Source organism: Pan paniscus, chromosome X, assembly GCF_029289425.2.
Source record: "Pan paniscus chromosome X, NHGRI_mPanPan1-v2.0_pri, whole genome shotgun sequence".
Lineage (NCBI taxonomy): Eukaryota > Metazoa > Chordata > Mammalia > Primates > Hominidae > Pan > Pan paniscus.
Window position 1 is genome coordinate 17,902,497 of NC_073272.2, and position 24,187 is coordinate 17,926,683.

The window sequence follows — 24,187 nt, forward strand, 5'->3', positions numbered from 1 at the left end:
TTGGGCAGGGACACATATCCAAACTATATGAGGCATATAATTTTTATTATATATATTTTATATATTTATATATTTTATATTTATTTATTATTTAGTCACATAAATACAGTGTGCTTATAGAGAAAAAAACAAACTTTCCCATAAAAGACGGGAAAAGCTAATTTTATACAATTGTGGCTCAAAAGACCACAATGGAGTTGGCTGATTATCAAGTGCAAAACTTGACAATGATACTGGGAAAAAGAGCTACTGTTTATTGAATATTTCTACGTGTCATTTAATTTTCACAACTACCTTGTGAGTTAGAGATTATTATTTCTACTTTATAAATAATAAGATGATATCATTTATAGATAAAAGAAATATAAATACATAGAGATTCTGAATCTTGCTGAAAGTCACACATGGGGAAACCAAGATTGACAGTTGCAGTATTGTTACCAATTCAACATAGTTCAGACTTGTGCTTTTTCCTCCTTTTCTTGGGATGCACACATGGCCACCACCAAGGAGGAAGAACTAGGAAGTAATTACATTGTTCCTATACCAAAGCTTTAAACAGAGAAAAATTGGAGTAAGTGTGTCCCCACTCCCCAGTCCACAGGCCCTAATAACATCAACAGCTTGAAGCTAGAATTCATAACTATCTCAGTTTTCCACTTTGCAAATCAGGGACTAGAAAGGAGAGGAGACTGAGGAGAGAGGAAAATAAAGGGAATGGAAGAGAAGAGGGCTCTGGGAAATCTCAGGATTAACTTTAACAAAGGCAAAACCAGAGTCTTTCCTTCTTACTCTTTCTCCTGCCGGGCCTATTGACTATTAATCAGATTTAACTGCAAGTCATTCACTTCTTAAGAAGAGGTGTCTAGGAAAAGAAAAGAACATGGCCTGCTGTTTTCAGATACAGCATATTCCATAGCATTGTACTTAAGAGATAGGCTGAGTTTGAATCCTAGCCCTATTCCGTTTTAGATATGTGACTTTTAACCTCTCTGTACCTCTGATGCCTCATCTGTGAAATGGATGCAATTATACTACCTACTTCATTGTGTTGCTGTAAGGATCAAATAAATAATTCACATGTAGCTTTAAGCCAAGACCTGTCATTAATATTCAGTAGATGTCAATAGTGATAATAATGATCATGATGAAAAAAAAAGATCACGATGGTGGTTGTGATGCGATGGGACAATTTTGTCTGAAGAACTCTAGGAAGGCTTTGTAGAAGAGTGACATTTCAGCTTGGCATAAAACAATGAGAAGCTTGCCAGCTGAAGGAGAGAGTGAAGAATATTTAGGGCATTTCAAGCAGCATGTGAGAAAAAATTATAGGGCAGTAAAAGAGCCTACCTAAAAATAACAAGCACTTCTGTGTGGCTGCATTCACTACATTTTTGATTGTCTTAGGAATTTCTTTTCTCTTCTTTCTTTCTTTTCTTTTCTTTTCTTTTTTCTTTTTCTTTTTTTTTTTTTTGAGACAGGTTCTCACTTTGTTGCCCAGGCTGGAGTACAGTAGCACAATCTTGGCTCACTGCAACCTCTGCCTCCTGGGTTCAAGAGATTCTCCTGCCTCAGTCTCCCAAGTAGCTGGGACTACAGGCGTGTGCCACCACACCCGCTAACTTTTGTATTTTTAGTAGAGACAGGGTTTCACCATGTTGGCCAGGCTGGTCTCCAACTCCTGACCTCAAGTGATCCACTCACCTTGGCCTCTCAAAGTGCTGGGATTACAGGTGTGAGCCATCGCGCCTGGATGATTGTCTTAGGAATTTCTTAAAGGGGAATATTAACGTGAGAATCACCTTCATGGAAGAGGCTATTGAAAACACGAATGTTTTACCTTAATAGAGATGCTGTTTAACTTACTATGGGGTTACTTCCTGATAAACCCATCTTAAGTTGAAAATATCATTAAGTGAAAAATACATTAAATACTCCTTGCTTACTGAACATCATAGTTTTAGTCTAACCTATCTTGAACGTGCTCAGAACACTTTCATTAGCCTATAGTTGGGAAAAATCATCTAACACAAAGCCTATTTTATAACAAAGTGTCGAGTAGCTCATGTAATTTATTGAATATCATGCTGAAAGTTAAAAAGAGAATGGCTGTATAGGTACTGGAGGTGTGGTTTCTACTGAACGCATATTGTTTTTGCAGCATCGTAAAGTAAAAAAGTTGTTAAGTCGAACCATCTTAAGTCAGGGATCATCTGTACTGAGAGACCTCACATACAAGAAAAACAAGAGAGGAGCAAAGACATTGTTCAAATGATTGGCCTCGAAATTTGATTATTTTCCTCCACCTTCAATGTTAGAAGTATCAGCAAAGTAGATTTTATTCCTTTGCCAGGTAGGTCCTCCCTGGAAAGCAGAAACTGAATTAGAATTAGGTAAGAAAGAGGTATGTTGCACAGGTGATAACTGTGAAAGATAAAAGGGTTATGAAGCAGATTTGGCTAGGGAGAGCCTTGGACAACGAAGCAGCTCTGACAAAGTCTCCACCAACCCAATGGGAAGCTCTGTAGCAAAGATTGCCCATTAGAAGAGTCTCCCATTGGGCAGAAATGACCAGGTTGTAGGTCTTCTGCCATGCTGAGTCTTTGGCTGAGGGCTGCCTTGGAAGAGCATGGCTTCAGCTAGAGAGTTCAGGTGGATTTAAAAGGCACTGACTAGCTGGAGGTTCTTAGCAAACTGTACTCTTTGCTGCTAACAACGTGTTTTTTCTTGATGGGAGATCTGAGTGGTGCATCTTTGTGGATGCCATAGTTCTTCTGATGAAATGTCTCTTTAGAGAGCCTTATGGACGGCGGGGTGGAAGGAGAGAAATATGTAAACTATCAGGAGACCTGGTTTCCGACCATCACTCAACATTAGTTTATTGTAACAGTCTCTTTCTCTCTTTTTAGTGGCTTGACACAACAATGATTTATTTAGCTTTCAATTCTGTGAGTCAGAAATTTGGGTTGGACTTAGGTGGTGGTTCTCAGTGAGTCTCAGTTGGACCCATTCATGCATCTATAGTTAGTGATTGGGATAGCTGAGGGACGTTTGGTGTTTATAACCTCAGATGTGATCGCTTGCTATTACTTCATGTGGCCTCTCATCCTCCAGCAGGCTAGCCTGTGTTCAACCACAAGGTGGTGGCAAAATTAAGCATGCTAGGATTCTTGAGACCTAGGTTATAGCTGGCACAAGGCTATTTCTAGTGCATTTTGCTGGGGAAAAAATGTCATAAAGGCCAGAATAAATAGAGAGTTAGTCTCTACATTTTAATGGGAAGAGCATCAAGGTCTTATTTCAAGCAAGTATGGATACAGTGATGCAGAATGTGTGTACATTTTCACAATTTGTCATACTCTATAAGAGAAGTATTAAAATTAGGTTTATGTGAAGATAAATAAGACAAGGTCTTTGCATTCCAGAAGCTCTATAATATGATTAAAAGATATTGCATGTCGTAGAAACTGGGATGACAAAAATGCAATAAGAATGTAGATAAAAATAAATATTGTACTGTGACAGTCTCTTAACCTCTGTGCATCTCAGTTTTCTCAGCTATGAAGGGGTGGGGGAATCTATTTGAAATTTTAAAAATATCTGATTTCAGATAGCAAAAATTCTTATTCAGAAATTGCATGGAACTAGAATGGTATTAAGAGCATGAAATCTGTGCCAGATTGCCTGAGTTTGAAACCAGGCTTTAGCATTGACTAATTGTGTCATCTTGGGTGAATTATAAAACCTCGCTGGAGCTTGGTTTCCTCATTCTTAAAATGGGATTAATAATAGTACCTTCCTAATAGGGTTCAAAATCTAAAGAGCTATAAAGCATTTAGAATAGTGCCTGGCACATAGTGAATACTCAGCAAATGCTAATTCTAACTCCTACCCTTCTACAAATACATGTTCTCACATACAAACACTCTTGAATAAACCTGGATTTTGGAGTGAGAATTTAAGGGGTGAATGTGCCCATGTTAGGTTTGGCAGTAGCTATATCTAAGGAAAAACTTTGGTACTACTTTTCGTGTGTCCTAGTTTCTGAGAAAGGGTAAAAAGCATTTTTCTTCCAGAGTACAGTTTGTGTTGCTTCTGGATTGCCTAGTAACAAAAGCCTCTCCTCATTCTTTTTCTGCTCTGATTGTTTTTACCTCAACAATTTAATTGAAAGTTAAAAAAAATTATTGAGTTCTGCCTCCCCGACCAGTTGAAGTCACTGAATCTCAATCAAAGTGCTTCAGAAACCTATAAACATCATAGCCTGCTGTAACCTACTCAGAGTTATTAACTTTCTATTTTTTAAAAAATTTTTGTATGCTTGGCAACCAGGCTTTCTTTGCTATGGACATAATGAGGCTTCACCCTTAAGTCAGCCTTATAGCCCGGGGGGTCTGGTCAATCTCTTTTCAAAGGCAGTATTTCCACACTTTTAGGCCTTTGATTAAGGAAATCAAATGTGTGTTGGTAAGTTCTTCTAATGGTACAAACCCAAAGAGGAAGACTATTATTAATCATAATCATCAGAAGGAGAGTTTACAAGTGAAGGAAGAGGAATGAACACTTTTGGATGACTAGAGTGAAGTCTCTAATTCCAACATAGCAAATTAGCTCTTCATTTTGAAAGGTGGCACTTCACTGCTGGTGAAGGGATATATAGAAGTGGGGTTAGGACAGGGAGTGGGGTGCACTAGAAGGAGATGAAATACAACTTAGCAAGCCTTGCTCTAATCCTGTGAGAAGCCTCTTTGCCATGGGATCAGAAATGGGGGCATTTTCATTATTGCTAAGAGTCACCCTGAAGCCTAGCAGTGTTTTCAGTAAAACATTGCATAATTTGCTTCATGTTTCCATGAGGATGTTTTATCTTGTTTATTGAAAGAGGAAGTACAGTTGAGGACCTGTCATCATTAGGAACTAGTGAGTTTCTGCTTTTCTCTATTCCACATCTTAAATTATTTTGATATTAAAGAAATGTGACTATAGACATGAGACAGGAACTGAGCATCCTGTTTATTTCTCTAGAGGCGAAAAAAAAAAAAACCCAAAAACAAAAAACACAAGATACCGTTGCCGAGAAAGAAATAGAAACCACAGCTGCTGGATTCTCCTTATTGGTTTTTTCCCACCAGTCTTCCAGCTCCCTAATTCTTTATCCCTAGTTTCTACTTGTTTCAGTGCACTTTTTTCTTCATTTTCCTATTTGTCCATTTCACCTCCCAGGAGAACTCTGAGTCATAACTATCCCTCTAGTTCTCTCCCTTGTCCCCTGAGAGATGATGTGGTCTAGTGGTTACGCACCCAATTACAGAAACACGCTTCTTAACCATGTAACTGCAGGCGAGGTGCTTGCCCTTTCTATGCCTCATTTTCTCATCTGTAAAAGGGATGTAAATAGTCCTATATCATAGGGTGGTTGTAAGGATTCCATGAGAGAACACACATAAAGCATCTGGAATCAATATTGGCTCTATTATTATATCCTCTGTCCTCACCCCTTTCCACAGATCCTGTAATACTCATTATCTATCTGGATATATATTTGGTTGCTGTGGGACACTAGCAGAATTTAAAATACACTAATATGCCCACGGGGAGGAATGAGGAAAGATTGGGGTGGTCAGTAAAAACAGCAAATCAGTCTACTTCCCTACTGCGTCGAAGAGTCATTTTCCTGCACTGACAATCCACTAGCTACTCTGAAACAAATTCCATTCTAAGTCATGTGCATTTCATGGCACTTCAATCTTGGACCTCCAGGTTGATTGATGTGGAGGAGAGGAAATGCATATCTGAATGGCTGGAATGATACTACCACCCTTTCAGGGAAGAGTTTCACTTTGCACCACCCAGCCAAGACCTCAAAGATATGTGAATAGTTACTTTATTGGCATTATTAACCATGTTAATAATTAATTACATTTATTAGACGTTGTAAAAACTTTTTATAGTGCAGAATTTAAAACATATACAAAAATAGACAGATGCATAACATGGGCACCCACATACTTTTCACCTGTCTTCAGCAAGTATCAACTCAGGGCCAATCCTGTTTCATTTTTGTCCCTACCCACTTCTCTACTTTCCATATGATTTTGAAGCAAATCCTGGCTATCATGTCATTTTATCCATAAATATTTCAGCAAGTTTTCCTGAAACAGAATCAGCAAACTCTGGCCTGTGGGCTAACCTCCTATTTTGCAAATAAAGTTTATTAGAACAAAGTCACACCCATTCATTTACCTACTGTCTATTGGCTGCTTTCCCAGCAGGGACAGGCAACCTGTGGTCCACAAAGCCTAAAATATTTACTATTTGGCCCCTTAAGAAAAAGCATGCTCACCCATGCTTTAAAAGATAAGGACTTTTAAAAACACAACTACAATACGGTTATCACACCTAAAAAATGTGATAATTTACTACAAAGTCACTTAAAATTGTTTAGGACTTTACATCTTTTTAAATGCCTTCATATGTGTTATCTCATTTGAATCTTGCAACAATCTCTGTGAGCTAAGAAGGAGAACCCTAGTGTCATTCAAATCCCTTTTATATATATGAAAAAATGGAAGAGTAGAGTTTAAAAGTAACTTCATCAAAGGCAGGCAGCTAATAAGCAATTTGAATAGAATTCAGCCTCGGATACCTTGTTGTGGGGCAATCAGATGCTTAAATTCTGCAGTTTGTGAATGATAAATTCCCTGTGTATTTCTCAGCTGTTCCATTTCAAGAGTATTTGACTTGAAGAACTTGGTATGGGATATATATTTCAGACATGACTTGGAGTTAATTTAAGGTAAGCCTCCTTCAAGCAGTAAAAATAACAGGGTTTTTATATTGAGTGAGAGTTCCCATGGAACCACTCTGAGTTTGAAGTGCCATAGTGGCGCTTGGAGAAAAATCTACGGATAAGCCTGTTTTCTAGCATCTTCCTTAGAGAAGAACATGGTGTGTTATTTTACGACCAAAGACAAAAGGTGAAATGTGAGGTTTGGATTCATTTTAGTTGCATGAGCACCCATAGTCTGGGGGTGCATCCCGGCCATTTTGTCCCATAAAGCTGGCTGGAAACAAAAATAAAAGCCAGACTGCTCATGAGAAACCTGATGGCATTTTTATTGGTTTGCCCATGAGATGATAACACCTTTGAGAAGAGAATCCAAGAGAGCATATAAAAGTGGAAAATAGTCACAGAAAGTCCAATCATACTTTGGAAACTCTAAGAACATTAGTTTCCATTTTTATATGACCAGAAACCTACTGTACAATCAAAGGTCCTTGCTGAAGCAGGTTCCAGATTTTATATATGAAAAAAATGGAAGCATAGAGTTTAAAAGTAACTTCATCAAAGGCAGGCAGCTAATAAGCAGTTTGAATAGAATTCAGCCTCTGATATCTTGTGGTGGGGAATCAGAAGCTTAAATTCTGCAGTATGTGAAATTCTGCTGGAGCAGGTTCCATTGTTTAAAAACAATGCTGGTTTCTGTTACAAAATAGCTTTCTTTCAATACATTGAAAACATTCTTCCTAGTTAGGCAATTAGCTACTTGAGGGCAGGAACCATTGTTTGCTAATTTTTGTATTTCTGGGACCTAGAGCTTGGGCTGGCTGGGAAAGGAACTTAATATAAATGGCTGGGCATGGTGGCTCACGCCTGTAATCCCTGCACTTTGGGAGGCCGAGGCAGATGGCTCACGAAGTCAGGAGATCGAGACCATCCTGGCCAACATGGTGAAACTCCATCTCTACTAAAATGCAAAAAAAAAAAAAAAAAAAAAAAAAAATTAGCTGGGCCTGTTGGCACACACCTGTAGTACCAGCTACTCGGGAGGCTGAGGCAGAGGAATCGCTTGGGTTGCAGTGATCCGAGATCGTGCCACTGCACTCCAGCCTGGCAACAGAGTGAGACTTTGTCTCAAAAAAAAAAAAAAAAAAAAAAAAGAATGGTGTCAAATGGCTACAAAATGTCAACATTATTACTTATTTAGGTGTGAGTAAAATCATACTTTTAGCAATGAAAAAAAATCTATCACCCCAAATACAACTTTACAGTGGAGAAATCCTAGCAGATACCACCTTAATCAACCTCACCACTGATAACCTCAGGTTAACCTCACCACTGATAAATCATATGGATAATCGTGTACCCTGTAGTATGCTAAATAATGGCTCCCAAAGATATCCACCCCCTAATCCCCGGAACCTGTGAATATGTTCCCTTATATGGCAAAAGGGACATTGCAGACAAAATTAAATTAAGGATCTAGAGATGGGAAGATTGTCCTGATTATCCAGATGGGCCCATTATACCACAAGGGCTCTTATAAGTGGGAGGCAGTGGGAGATTTGACTGCAGAAGAAAAGGCAATTTGACAAGAGAAGCAGAGATTGGAGTGATGTGGCCACAAGCCAAAGAATACTGGGAACCACCAGCAGCTGGAAGAAGCAAGGAACAATTCTCCATAGGACCTCCAGAAGGAGCCTGCCCTGCCAACACTCTGAATTTAGCCCTGTAAGGCTCATTTCTGACTTCTGGTCTCCAGAGTTGTAAGAGAATACATTTTTCTTGTTTTAAGCCACTAAGTTTGGGGTAATTTGTTACAGTAGCAACTAATACATACTCCCTGATAGGAAGTGATGAGAAGGGTGCCTTACCTCTTATGGTTTTTCTCCCCCAAATTTATATCCCTAGTCAAGTCATGAAAATATACCAGGCAAACCCCAATGAAGGGACATTCTACAAAATACCTGACCAATATTCTTCAAAAATATCAAGGTCAGGAAAAACAGGAAAGTCTGAGAAACTGTCGCAGCTAGGAGGAGCTAAGGAATCATGTTGATTACATGCAATATAGTATCTTGGATTGGACCCTGGAACAGAAAATGACAGTAATGGAAAGACTGGTGAAGTTTGAATAAAATATGTAGTTTAGATAATAGTGTTATATCAATGCTAATTTCTTCATTTTGTAACATTTTAATAATAGAGGAAGCTACGTGAGGGGCATACAGGAACTCTTTGTACCGTCTTTGTGACTTTTCCGTAAACTGAAAGACATTTCAAAATCTAACATTTAAAGAGGAATCCATGCCAGCAACATGTTTTCTTTTCAGACATCTGTTATTAGAGATGGAAATAATACAGGAATGTATTTCAGGGAGTCTAGGACTGTGCTGATCGAACCCTCTCAGGGGAGAGGAAGAAAAGGCTAGAAACAGATGGCTGAGGGTAGAGAAACAGTACCACTCTCATTTGCCTTCCATGCTCCTGGTGGTGCTAATGCATCAAGTTGTCCTGGGGCATAGGCAAGGGGAAAATGTTCCTGTACTTTATGAATGGAGAATCCATAGCACAGAACAGTTCAGTAACAAATAATGTTCATTGAATTTATTTTACTTGTCCAAGTTCACTGAGCAGATGCAGAAATGAAATATAAACGGTCTAATTTCCAGGTATATGGTGGCTGAGCAAGAAAGTTCAGTTCATTTACAATATTTTAAAAATACATATTTTGATCCAGATAAGAAACTTTGGTGTTGCAGAATGACAAATGAATTTCAGTGTGCACAACCTTTCTAGATTTGACCATACTTTCCTTCCCTCACACCCTGTATGACCACTCCAGGTTTAACTCGGGTTTATAGCACTTGCCTTTTCTGGTCTTCCTCTTCTGTTTTCTTTTGTCTTTGGGGTGGTTTTCTTTTCTTCCTCTTCTCCATCCATTCTACTTACCAGGTGTTACCTGTGGATGCATAACAGATTACCATAAAACAATGGGTTAAAACAACAAACATTTATTAACTCATGGTCTCTGTGGATCAGGAATTTAAGAGTGGCTTGGCTGGGTGATTCTGGCTCAGGGTCTTTCATGAAGCTGCAGTCAGAGAGTCAGCTGGGGCTGCAGTTATGTGAAGGCTTGACTGGGGATGGTTGATCCATTTCCAAAATGACTGACTCACATAGCTCTGGACAGGAGGTTTCAGTTCCTCCCCATGTGGATCTGTCCATAAGGTCACTTGAGTATCCTCATGACATGGCTGCTGATTTCCTTCAGAGCAAGTGATCCAAGGAGAGAGTGCAAAGAGGAAGCTGCAATGTCCCTTATCATCTAGTCTTGGAAGTTACACACTATTCCTGCTGTGTCATTCTATTTGTTAGAAGCAAGTCACTAAGTAAAGCTCACACTTAAGGGGTGGAGGTGGGGGTTAAATTAATCTACATCTCTTGAAGCAAAGAGTACTGAGAACTGGCGAATATATTTTAACCACCACACCAGGTGTTCTCCTAGCCTCAGATGTGTCTGAGAATTTCGTCTTCCTCTTTAGGCTTTCTCTTGGCATCTACATTTACTTCTGCAGTTTCATGTGACTCAAAATGAAACCCAATTCATTTTTTCCTTCCAGAAGACTCCTCTCATCTTTCTTCTAAGTTTTTAAGCCCCATAAAAAGTCACAGAATGTTGAGAAAAGAAAAGGGAACTTGAAATGATCCCAGCATTACAGGATCTGGATAGAGTCATCTGCCTCTTTTGTTCCTGCTGCAGTACTAAAATTTGACATCTCTGATTCTTCTCAAGCAAGAGTTGCTGCAGTCTTTTGAGCAGCTTCTCCGTGGTGCTGTCACAAATCTAATATTGAAATCACGCTTAGTCTTCACTGACTTTTACCACATAATCTTCTTCTCAAAGCCTAACTTCACTTGATTCTCTGTGATTCTTTTACTGTACATTTAAACTATTTGGCATTCAGGGTTCTAGTTCTCAACCAGTCCTCTTAATTATTTACTTCTATGCTTTCAGACTTCACCTCTCATTTTCCATTGGCTTTCTTACATTCCCTTGTTCATCTAGCAAACTCAATATGCCTGAAGCCAAATTCAGCCTTTCCCTCCAGAAGCTTCCCTTTTGACCTTGCTCATAGCCAGTGGGAAGAGGCTTTGTCTCCACACTCTGTGGTCCCATTGAATCTACCTGTTCTCCTAAATTCTATCAAGTCACTGTTGCCCACCTCATGTTAGAGCCCCACAGAAAATCCAGTCTTTTGGAAAGATGAAAAAGGTGACTCTATTGACTGAAATAGAAACAGAAGTGACAACCCTGTCCCAACACATAAGAAAAGATGCTGAGTCATACTCCAATTCTATTCAGAAATTGGACTCCCTGAGGACAGAGATTTTATATTACATTTGTTCCATGTCATGTTCACATGTCAAAGTGACATCCCTGCCCCAACACATAAGAAAAGATGCTGAGTCATACTCCAATTCTATTCAGAAATTGGACTCCCTGGGGACAGAGATTTTATATTACATTTGTTCCATGTCATGTTCACATGTCAGAGGCATCTCATGTTCACCAGTAAATAAAAAGCTAAGCAAATGTCTGAATACGTTTGGTGTTTGGTGTTCCGGCTCTGCCGGAAGGTGACACATAATGGTAGGGATGGAAAGAGTCATTATAGTTAATTAGTTGAAATGACATAGAAATTATGGAATTAGCTTTTTTTTTTTTTTTTTTTTTTTTTTTGAGAGGGAGTCTTGCTCTGTCGCACAGGCTGGAGTGCAGTGGCATGATCTCGGCTCACTGCAAGCTCTGCCTCCTGGGTTCACGCCATTCTCCTGCCTCAGCCTCCCAAGTAGCTGGGACTACAGGTGCCCATCACCACGCTTGGTTAATTTTTTGTATTTTTAGTACAGACAGGGTTTCACTGTGTTAGCCAGGATGGTCTCGATCTCCTGACCTCATGATCCGCCCGCCCCGGCCTCCCAAAGTGCTGGGATTACATGCGTGAGCCACCGCACCTGGCCCGAATTAGCTTTTTAAAGCATCCTTGATCCCAGAAAATATTAGATGTCAAACCTCAACACACCTTTACTCCTAAAATACCATTAGAAGAATCTATAGTGCTGTGGAACACATAATGCTAACACCAGCTATGAGAAATCAATATCTATCAGCATCCCCTTAACTTACATTGGAAGAAACACTAACCACCCAATTAGATTTAAGTAGTGAGGCTGACTCAGCACACAGGGGTGTCTAAAGAAATAAAGTGAAACAACATCCAGAAGTTCTCTTTGTGAACCAAAAATATGCCTTTTAGACCAAACTTCTTAGCAAGAATACAAGATCCATCACAATCTCATCCAAACCTGCTTCTAGCTGCATTTCACGCTGTTCTTTTTCCACCCCTGTCTTCCAGTCTGGGTGACCCTCTGGATTTATAGATGTCCCTCTGCTCAATGTCATGCTCTTTCCTTTATGCCTTGATCCTAGGCACATATGATTTTCTTCATTCAAAAGACCTTGTCAACACTTAACCTTTAAGGATATCGTCTTTTCTGGAGAAAAGGTAGTTGCTTCACTCCAGAGAGGGGTTGGGGTCTAAAGAGCTGTGAGAGTACACATCTTCATGCTATTTTTCTCAGCCTCTTGCTCAGTGCCTGGCAACTGGTAGATGTTTGATAAATTTTTTTCAAGTAAATAAAGGAGTTGCTAATTCACTCGTATGAGTGCTTGCCTATTGATCTGAGGTCAATCACTCTTCTGAACTCATTGGGCTTTTCCAAAGTAAGCCTTTCCCCCTCAATCTAATAATGATAATAATAATAAGTGCTAATATTAATTGAGCACTTACTATGTGCCAAATACTATGCAATCTTAACATGAATCATTTCATCAACTTCATAAGTTCTCCTCACCCTGCAGATGAGGAACCTGAAGCTTAAGACACTAAGTAACTTGCCATAATTATAAATGAGGGAGCCAGGATTGAAGCAGAGCCTGTGTACTGTATCATTAAGCTATATTGCTGGCACCTAATCAACACCACTGGGCTCATAGCTGTTGGCTGGTTACTGGTGCTGCTGATCTCTGCCGAGAAGCTCTTCCACCTCTAGCCATGCAGCGTCAGTCTCCCTCCTGCTGGCAGAGAGGGGCGCTGAGCCTTTCATATTTACATAGAAAGCATGGCAGCAGCCTCAGTGTTGGAACCTGCCACTGGAAATGTCCATAACAACACAGTTGGGGGCTTTCTTTGTGGGCCCTGGCATGGTAAGTGCAAGTTTTGTTATTCCTTATGGGTTCTGAAAAATGAGACTTCACCTGTTAGTGACTGGCTTCACGTCATGTACCTGGAGGAGCTGGCTTCACATACATCATAAAGATGCACTCTAATAATGTATTTAGAAGTTGTTGGCTAAAGGTCTAAGCCTGATTCTAATAGCACTTCCTCAGTTAAGCTTTTTCTAGCACTCCTTCAACGATAACTTACTTCTTTTACCACCCACTCAATTCCTCAGTATTGTATCTATCACGCTTTTATAGTTCTTTATTTTCCACACAGGGCTATAAAGAGGATATTTGCTATAAAACATGGCAAACATTCAATTAAAAATGCAAATAGCTGCATCAAAATGCCGATTCATAAAATTTTTAGATCAGATGAGAAAAGACCCATTTTTCTGGAAAAGACTATTGATCATTGAGAGTTAAGAATACAGCTGGTTCCCAATTTAATTTCTCCCTGGTAAACAGAATAGGAATGGCTTGGCAAATCTACAGGAAAGAACATGTGTGCATTGTGCTTCTGGCTTTTCCAGATGTCAGTTGCTGAAGGTTTAAGGTGTGAGTCTGTGCATGTGTTTCTGAGGAGCAGTCCCTGTTCAAAGAGGCAGTGGGAAGACTGAGTGGGATAACTCACACATGGACACCCTGTGCATCAGTGTGCGTTTAATTCAAAGACAGACCTCATTTGATAGCAATATTGACATGTCATTCTAATGAATTAGAAAAAATGAGAAAATGGGATGTAAATCCCCATCTGGATTCATGGGGATAGTATCAGAAAGATTTTCAGTGCCTTTGCAGAATGCTAGCAACATTTATTAAATACCTACCCTAGGTGCTATGTGCTTACATGAGAAGCCAAAGGTATCTGTTAAGCTAGGTAGGAACTGCAGTCGGCTGGTTGCTTTTCATCTGGAGAAAGCAGGCAACTGGGCAGTGATTGAAGTGTCCAGCAGGGGGCTGGCATTCTCTGTCTATAAGTAACACTGGTTCCTCTTCAGAGCCTCAGCTCAGCGGAGCTGCCGTTTGCTGGTGAAGCCCATGACGTGCAAAGCATCCTGCCTATAGGATTTGAGGATTTCTCAGTGCAGTTTTTTTCTACCCACTTTAAACCTCCAGATTCTAAATATCAGGAAAGACGCTGTGGGAAAATAGCAGGCCAAAAGTTCTTAGTAAACTGCAGCCAGGGAGACTCAGACTAGAATGGAGGTAGAAAGAACTGATGCAGAGTGGGTTTAATTCTAAGCCTTTTTGTGGCTAAGTTTTGTTGTTGTTAACTTATTGAATTTAGAGTTGTATTGCACTGGTCGTGTGAAAGCCAGAGCAGCACCAGTGTCAAAATAGTGACAGAGAGTTTTGAATACCATAGTTAGTATATATGTACTCAGAGTATTTTTATTAAAGAAGACAAAGAGCCCGGCATAGATCTTATCTTCATCTTCACTCGGTTGCAAAATCAATAGTTAAGAAATAGCATCTACGGGAACTTTTAGGTGGGAAAAAAAATCTAGAGATGGCTCTAAATGACTGTTTCCTTCTGAACTTGGAGGTGGACCATTTCATGCACTGCAACATCTCCAATCACAGTGCGGATCTCCCCGTGAACGACGACTGGTCCCACCCGGGGATCCTCTATGTCATCCCTGCAGTTTATGGGGTTATCATTCTGATAGGCCTCATTGGCAACATCACTTTGATCAAGATCTTCTGTACAGTCAAGTCCATGCGAAACGTTCCAAACCTGTTCATTTCCAGTCTGGCTTTGGGAGACCTGCTCCTCCTAATAACGTGTGCTCCAGTGGATGCCAGCAGGTACCTGGCTGACAGATGGCTATTTGGCAGGATTGGCTGCAAACTGATCCCCTTTATACAGCTTACCTCTGTTGGGGTGTCTGTCTTCACACTCACGGCGCTCTCGGCAGACAGGTAAGTACAGGCTGAAAGTTACATGCTCTCCAAGGGTGATAGACGCCTGGGTAAATGAACTACCATGTCGGGACAGGGAGCTGATTGCACAAGGGAAGTTTTACTCAAACACGGATTCCCTTCCAGGAGGGTTTTTATTCTGGGTATGACTTCTTGAGTGTAACATATTGGTTTAAGAAAGAAAAGTGAATGATGGGGACAGGAGGAGACAGATGAGAAAAAAAAAATCTCTAAGCAGAAAACTGAGGTGCCTTTTTCTGGAGACATATCTATTTAGCATTGCCTTTTCCTAACTTCTCCCTCCTTGCAAAATTAATTGACCAGTGAGAAAGACAATCACACCCAATAGAGTTTAAACCTCAGGCAAATGTTTTTTAGGAGCAATTGAAACCCCTCAGAGAACAGGAAAGTTCCACTGGATTTCTTCAAAACGTTCTTTCAGAAATAACCAAGAGGAGAAAATAAGCCTCATTTCTCTGAAATTCATTTTCCTCAGACAGTTTAACTTTTCTCACAGCTGATTTTGAATTTGACTCTCTGTGATAGAACAATTGTATGCCGGTTTTCCTAAGTCTCTCTTAAATGAAATCAAACATTATTTGAGTTTTTAAAATTTTCTGGAGAAAGCTCTATGCAAGGTTGATTTCTAATTTTAATATCTTTATTGACAATACTTCATATACCATGCTTTTGGGGCTTATTGTGGGGAGGAAGAGGGAGTTCACTACAGTTTTTTATTCTGGGAAATATACATATTTGCAAACTGCATTTCTTGTGTGAGCACATTGCATAAAAGTTTACATTTATTTAGTCTTAAAACTATATATTCATTCTTTGAACATTTATCAAGTGTCTAGCATGTAAGAAACACTTACCTGAATTAACAAGTCAAGAAATAGCTGCAGGTTGTTCACATAAATTACTGAACATACTTTATGTACTTCTGTGTTCTGGAAATTGGACATAGTAATGAATAGACTTTCAGACACAGCATAGACCATATGGTCAAACCCAGAAAAACTGCTGCAATGAACCTAGGCTATAAATTTTTCACTTATAATCAACTGTATGTTATGTGTTAAAGATACAGAAGGATTTGAGAGTGTTCTGGAAAAGACATAGATGCTGCTCTTGAAAGTTTATACTCTGAAGAAAATGTCCCACATTTTAATACATGTGGTGCTGGATTCTCATTTTGTAGAGGAACAAACAGTCCTCAGGTGATCTGGCTTTGTTGAGTAATGGACAAATAAAGATAGTGTTATCAGTATTTATAGATATGTGTTTATGCTTAGCTACCTGAAGCACACTGCCCAGCACACGACATTTTCAAAGTCTGAAAAGTAATAGCACAGAAGTAAGGTTTGCACATTGTACCGACTGGACAGAGTTTCTCCATTCCCTCCATTCCCCTTCGGCTTGCACAACCTCCCCTGCACATCTGCCCACAGATACCAATGACCACAGACGGTTTCATGTATTGATTCAGGGCTGGCAAACTCTGGAGCTGGCAGAAGGGCTGTGGCTTGTTACCAATGGCCGAGGGCTCTTCAGGATGAGGGTAATTTTCTTAATGGGAAGGAGAGATTTTGGTTTCCGGGTTGGTGAGTGCAGTGGTACAGATGGTGTTTACTCTCTTCTTAGGGAGAAAAACAGAAAGGAAAGTGAGGGCATGAACTGTAAAGATGCAGCTGCAGGGAACTCTTCTCTGGAGTTTCAAAGCAGACCAAGTTCACCATCAACAGAAAGGGAAAGCTCTTTCAAAAGCCAGGTTGCACTCCTTCGCGGCTCCAGTGTGTTCCCAGTAAGTTTATAGTTACTGCCTGTCCTTGCCAAGTTCAGAAATTACTAGAAGCTCCCATATAGCTAACTTTTTGTGTTTTGCTAAGTCTTTAAAAAGCTGATGGATCACCTGAATCACAGGTAGTGCATCTAACCAATTCCAATAGAAAGAATAGGTATTGAGCTAAATGATTAAGACTGTACTTTTTTTCTATTCATCTCATTTTTGAAAACAATGGGATTCTTCTATCTTATATCTCTGAGGTTGGCAGGGCAAATATATATTCTATATTATTTTTTCTTCTCAACAAGGTGTAATCCATATACACAGTAAACTGAACAAGTAACAGCTCAATATATTTTTACATATGTCTATAGAACTGCATAACCAGATGGAGATATAGAACAGTTCCAGCATCCCCCAGAGTTTCTCTTATGCCCTTTCCTAGTTAATACCCCCATACAGAGGCAATCACTATTCTGATTCCAATCACCATAGGTTATTTTTGCCAGTTCTTTAATCTCATATAAATGGAATCATATAGCAAGTACTCCTTTGTATCTATCTTCTTATGCTTATCATTATCTCTGTGATATTCACCTGTATTAATATGTGTAACAGTGTGGTTTGTTCTTTTTAATTGTGTGTGGTGTTCCATTGTATGAATACACTTTGGTTTATTTATTCCTTCTAATACCGATGGACACTGGGTTGTTTTTAGTTTGGGGATGATGATAACCTGCTCTGGACATTCTTATTCATGTCTTTGGGGAAACATAAGTGTTTATTTTTCTTGGATATATGTCTGTGAGTGAAATTGCTGGGTTATAGGGGTCTATATTTACTAAATATTGTCAGTTTTCAAGGTGGTAGTCTGTATTAGGTAGATTGGTGAAAAAGTGAATGAACCAGAAGACCCTCCAAACCAGATGATCACCAGAGTCACAGGGGAGCTTTAAAAACATACAGATTCCTAGGCCCTGTCCTAAATCTACTGAATTCAGGGTTCTGAGGCATGAGTGGGGCACATAGTGATAACCATCCATCCCTGCCCCCTATACATTGCCCAGCATTGCCAGTCCTCATTCCAGCTTCCCTTCTGCAGTTCCCCCCTTCACTGGGTGAATTCGAGTCTTTGTCAATATGAAAAGAATATCAAGTTTCTAGAAAAGTTTACACTGGCTCACCGGGTAAAAGGGAGACTTCAAGGCAGTCCCAGAAACCAGAATTCTGGGGATTTGCACAGCTGAGCAGTTGTAGGTTTGCATTCAACCACCTTCAATATTGATCCCCATCCTCCGTCTCCTCCCATGCTTTCTGTCCTTACACACACACTGATATCATACACAGTGGTTGCACTGATGTGTTCCTGGCTCTGTTTCCTGGCTTATGCTGTGTCCCACCCGCTCTCCAGAATGCTTTCTCCTTTCCTAAATACAGACTGTATTCCTCATCCCATGTGGCATTTGGGCTTGGAATGGGTATCAACAAACCTGCATTTTAGACATTTTCCTGCCATTACTACCTGTATGAGAAAGTGGGACTAAGTCACTTAACTCTCTGACCTTAGTTTAATCATCTATAAAATGATGGAGTCGAGCTAGGCAATGTCTATGGTCCCTTCAAGTTCTAAAATCTTGTGATTGTTTTTTCTATCTTCTTGTCTATCATTCAGAATCTGATTCAAATCTCCTCCTTAAAGCCCTAAGTTGAGCCATTCTAGCTCAAATTTCCTGACCCTCTTGAAATATCAGACTTATTATCTGAGACATGAATTATCTTGTGACACCTTTTATATTGCTGTTTTGAAGTGTTTTGTTTGTCTGTTTATTTTAGCCTCTCATATATTCATTGCTTTACATTTTTTAGGTAGATTATTAAGAATGTTGAAGGCAGAGATTTTTAATATATTCTTAAATCTTCCATAGTGCCCCTCAAGTTTTCTTGTGCCAAATGGGTGATCAATAAATATTGACTAATTAAAATTATGTTTAGTTAATGCATACAATTTTCCTCTTTCTTATTCTTCATTCTATTTTGAGGATTAATCTGAAAGCATACTCTTAAAAATAATGTATTGGCTGGGCGCAGTGGCTTGCGCCTGTAATCCCAGCACTTTGGGTGGCCAAGGTGGGTGGATCACTTGAGGTCACGAGTTTGAGACCAGCCTGGACAACATGGTGAAACCTCGTCTCTACTAAAAATACAAAAATTAGCTGGGTGTGGTGGCAGGAGCCTGTCATCCCAGTTACTTGGGAGGCTGAGGCAGGAGAATTGCTTGAACCCAGGAGGCGGAGGTTGCAGTGAGCCGACATTGTGCCACTGTACTCCAGCCTGAATGACAGAGCAAGACTCCATCCCAAAATAATAATAATAATAATAATAATAATAATAATAATAATAACAATAACAATAACGTATCACATAGTCACCTGCTCATCTGTTCTCTATTAAGCTCTCATTATCTGGGTAAATGAAAGAAAAACTATTTTTTGTGGGTCAGTAAGTAGATTCAGGGGATAAATAGATGGGTGGATGGATGGATAGATGGCTGGCTGGCTGATTGGGTGGGTTACATGTATGAGTGGACAGATGGATGGATAGATGGCTGGCTGGCTGATTGGGTGGGTTACATGTATGAGTGGACAGATGGGTGGATAGATGGATGAATGGTTGGATAGATGGAGATATTTTTTACATACTGGTCCTTCCTATTAGATGTCCACCTTTGTGCTAGGTGCCTCATTATTATGTAAATGAAATTTGAGACCTGAATTGGACCCTCAACAGAAAAAGGGTGAGAGTGGTTTGTGTTTTCTTTTCCAGTAAGTGTAAGGTTTAAAGCTGAATTTAATGTTGACAACATATATAATGCCCAAGTTATATTAAGCCTGCTTCAGTGCCATTATTCAGTGTTATTTTTACTAGAATGGGGCTGGCAGAATGGATTCTAAGGACAGATGGATATGGCAGTTCCACTGTAACATGATTCTTCTTTGATTCTATGGAAAGACTGGTTATAAGTTTCTTTGTTATTTGGAATGTGGAAAGAAACAGGAAGGTGTTATATTTCTGCAAACTTCTTGAAGTACAGATTCTTTGAATTTTCTGCAAGGAATGTATGTGATAACATGGTTTGTAGCTTTCCCGACATCTAGAGTTCTATGGTCTAACTTGGTAGCCACTAACCACATGTAGCTATTTAAATTTGCATTTAATTTAAATGAAATGGAAAATTTCATTTCCTCATCACACCAGCCACACATCAAGTGCTCAGTAGCCACATGTGGCTAGTGGCTACTCTATTGGGCAGTGGAGACAGAGAACACTTCAGTCATTGCAGAGGGCTCTATTGGACAGTTTAGAAAAGAGTTTGCTATATGCTTTGGGGTCCAAATTTCTTCCCCAGGATACACGTTTGCTCCTCTCTCTCACAGAGGGTATCAGGAATTCCTCAGATAGGCAAATATCAAATGCCTCCCAGCTGCACAGGCTCTTTCTGTCTGTGAAATATCTTCTGTTGGAAGACACACACAAGTGAAGAGGGAAGAAATGAAGCAGCCCCATATCATCTGTAGTCACAGGCTTGGGGAATTTAGGCATCTCATTGATGAGGTTTTGAGGCTTTCCAAAGACATGAGGGGTCAGCTTTCCAGGTCTCCACTGTGAACTTGTGTCTGATCCTTTCATTCTTTCTTGTAGGTCCTCTTCCAGCTGCCAGTCTCTCTTTTATATCCCCCTGTCCCAAGACTTGCCAGAACAAACACTGCTCTAGCCAAACTCTTCTCACTGCCTCCCACATGTGCCACCAGACTTCTCCCCTCTCTAACTTCATTTCCCCTTCTCTGATGGCTGGGCCCTATTCTTTCCATCTACCCAAATCCTATCAATCCTTCAAGGGATAGTTCAAGTCCTTTCTCTTCTATGAAGCATTCCCTGATCTTTGGCTTTCATTGATTTTTTTTCCTTCCTAAGATGTTTCTGCCTGTATTGTTCATTAAATGCCAAATCTATCCTGTACTACTAGGTCTTTGTTAGAGATGTGTTTTATACTTCCTTAATCGTATGGGGTGGTTCATAGGGATCTGTGTCTTCTACAGTAGCCAGGCCCACTCTGCATTCAGTAAGAGTACAATAACTACACCTTGGTTGATGTTTGAGCAGTGACAAAAGGATAAAGTCCAGCAGCTAGAAGTAAAAGTCATCTTGAAGTTCACACCCTTGTTTGACACAGAGACCAAAAGAGGTGATGGGATTTAACTTTGTCACAACAAATTCAGAATGGACTCAGATTAGAAAGAACCCTTTCATCCTCATTCCAAGTCTTAATTCCTTCAGGGGAACTGGAAACTTTTCTTCAGAAGCCATCAAACACAGAGTCTGATTCCATTTCCCTTTTCTGGACAGTGGGAGCTACTGATGCCAAAACCTACCCTTCTGAAGGAAAATACCCTGAGTGACTCCAGGGTAATCCCCTTCTAATGGGGTCACCCCAGTAATTCCAAAGGCTCCTTTACCATTCTGGAGGCCCAGCTTCATTGATTGCAAGGAGATTGGCCCCTTTCTCACAAGAGAAGACTTACTTAATATCATTCCTTGTAAAGCATCCTTCTAGAAATGCTTTACAAGAAAGTCCCTCTGCTGGAACCAGTTTACATAAGCTGCCAGTTCATAACTTCTGTATAGTTTGATTTTTCTGAAACACATGCTGCCCCTCTCTGGAAGGAAACTCAACTCATGTCTCTCCACGGCAATGGAACTACCACAGCTGCCAGCAGCCTCTGGGAGTGATGAGAGGACAGGTGCTGTTGAAGTGAGGTTTCCCAGCAAGGCTCTTTCAAGCGGATCAGGAGAGGAGAAGGGCAGCAAAGAACTTTGACCTTGTCTCTCACTTGTTATCTTTTAAAGTGTTAGGCTTTTATGTGACTAATTAAGCATCATTTCTGGCAACTTAATATGCATAGAGGCAAAAAAGAAAGCACAAGCTTGATCATGAAACATAGAGTATAGCCTGAAAGGACTCCCTGCTGAGGTTTTTTGAACTGTGCCTGTCAATAACATCCTTTGAAAATAGGCTAAATTTACATTTTTGAACTTGTAAGTCCTCCTATGTGTGGGGTTTGCATAAATTCTCTCTTAATTAAAACACATGTTTTTCAGAATAAAAGAAAAAAAATTCTCCATTTCTTCTTTTTATCTCCTAGTAATAATAGAACAAGGGATTTTGAAGAAGTTCATTTCACATATTACACATCATTTCCTGTAGGAGGTCTTCCTTGGCCACTGAATCTGAAGAAATAACCAATACTACCCCATAATCCAATTTCTTTTTTTCAGGTCTACTGAGGCGTAGTTTATATACAATAAATTTTTTAAATTTGTATGAATTTTGACAAACATACAGTCACATCACTACCACCACCAGCACAGTCAAGATAGAGGACATTTTCGTCATCCCCCAATTCTATCATGCCCCTTTGTAATCTATCTCCTTCCTCCACCTACAGATCCTGGCAACCACTGATCATTTCCAGAATGTCATGTGAATGATATCACATAGTATGTAGCTATTTTAGGTCTGGCTTCTTTTAACTCACTTTTTGCACGTATCAGTAATCCATTTCTTTTTATTGCTGAGAAGGATTCCATTGTATGGATATTCCACATTTTGTTTATCCATTCTCCAGTTAATGAGCATTAGGGTTGTTTTTGGTTTGGGTGATTATGAATAAATCTGCCATAAACATTCTTGTACAGTTTTTGTATGGATATATGTCTTCATTTCTTTTGGGTAAATATCATCCAGTATTATTTTCTTGAGAATTATTTTGTTCATTTGTTTGTTTACTCTCTGTCTGCCACCACTAGAATATAAGCTCCAAAAAAGTGGGAGGCCATCTCATTCTTTGGTGTATTCTCTGACACTGGAACAGTCCCTAACCTGTAGTAGGTGCTTGATAAACATTTGTTGAATTGATGAATGGATGGATGCATGAAGAGAGGAATAAAGGAATTAATGAATTCTAGTAGGTCCTACTGGGTAAACCCAGAATACTGGATTATGGTCTGTAAATCATGTTGCTCATTACTTTTCATGATTAACAGAGTGATTGCAGGAGAACAATGGTTCCAACCCTAGATGACAAGAGTTTATCCAGATTTTATGGGGACTCTTGGGGTGGGGGCATTTTTAAAGAAAAACCAAATAAAATTATGACTACAAAATTAGGGAGAGAAGTGGATATTTTAAAACCTTTAGAAATCACACATTAGATTTAGAAATCATAATAAATCACACATTTAAATAAGCTGCTAAATTTCACCAACATCATAAAATCCAGAAAAAGAATATAATATCTATTAAATAACTGTCTGACACACCTCTGTCATACTTGTTTTCTTAAATATTTTGGCTTCACCCTCATTTGTCTCCCTTTAAAATGACATTATTTGGTAAAATCCATTTCTATAGAGAAAATAGAAGGAGGAGGTCAGTCTTCTAGCATGGTTGATTAAAATTGTCTTTTTATTAATGTGAGATTAGAAAAACTTTCTTTCAACTTCATATCTCATTATTGGTAGTGTCATATATATGTTTAGGATTAACATCAAACTTGGAAAAGCCATTATCAAATTTCTTTCTTATCTGGACTGTAAAAACCCAAAGCATTTCAAGTTTTCTTCTGCGTTGAGTAATCTTAAATACTTATTCAATTGATGATTCCTAGTAACCTATTTTTCATGGATATCTTCACATTATGAGTTTTGTGCTATCTCCATCAATGTCAGTATTTTGTGAGTTTGCACAACATCTGTGACTTTACACAAATATATTCGCTATTTGTAATTTGGCTACATGTTTCTGCCCTATAAACACAGACACTCATAAATTCAATTCTACTCATATATTCGGATTTAAATCTACCATCTTATTGTTTGATTTCCATTGATCTCACCTGTTTCATAACATTTTTTCCTTCCCTTCTTGCTTTCTTTTAAATTAGATATTTTAATTATTCTATTTCCCCTGTCTCTGAGTTTGTTAATTATACAAACTCTTCTTAATTTCTTTTAGGGGCTTCCCTAGAGTTTACAACAGCGTGTATCCCTGATAGAATCTACTACAAATTGGAACTTTCCTACTTCCTGGACAATGTAAAAATAATAGGACACTTTTAACTTCATTTAAAATTCCCTCTTGCCTTTTTGTTGGTTATTGTGATTCTATAGTTTAATTCTCTCTAGATTTAAAAACCTACATTATTTTTACTGTTTGTACATACTTTACATATACTCACATATTTACCTTTAGATTTAGATTTAGATTCCGTTTATTTACCTTTCCTGTTGTTCTCCATTCTTTCCTGTATCTCTGTGGCTTCATCTGAGATCACTTTACTTCTCCCCAAAG

The 24,187-nt window shown here is 39.2% G+C and overlaps 1 protein-coding gene across 2 annotated transcripts in view; it reads left to right on the forward strand.

Moving 5' to 3' along the window:
* The first annotated feature begins 14,175 nt into the window (after positions 1-14,175).
* The window catches only part of GRPR (gastrin releasing peptide receptor), a 44,135-nt gene continuing 34,123 nt past the window's right edge, over positions 14,176-24,187 (forward strand). The window contains exon 1 of one of the 2 annotated variants that reach the window (XM_003805356.7): positions 14,176-14,993. In XM_003805356.7, coding sequence (XP_003805404.1) covers positions 14,581-14,993 — 413 coding nt within the window. In that variant the 5' untranslated portion in view covers positions 14,176-14,580. The remainder of the gene's footprint in view (positions 14,994-24,187) is intronic. The other variant, XM_063601899.1, reaches the window with a different exon arrangement.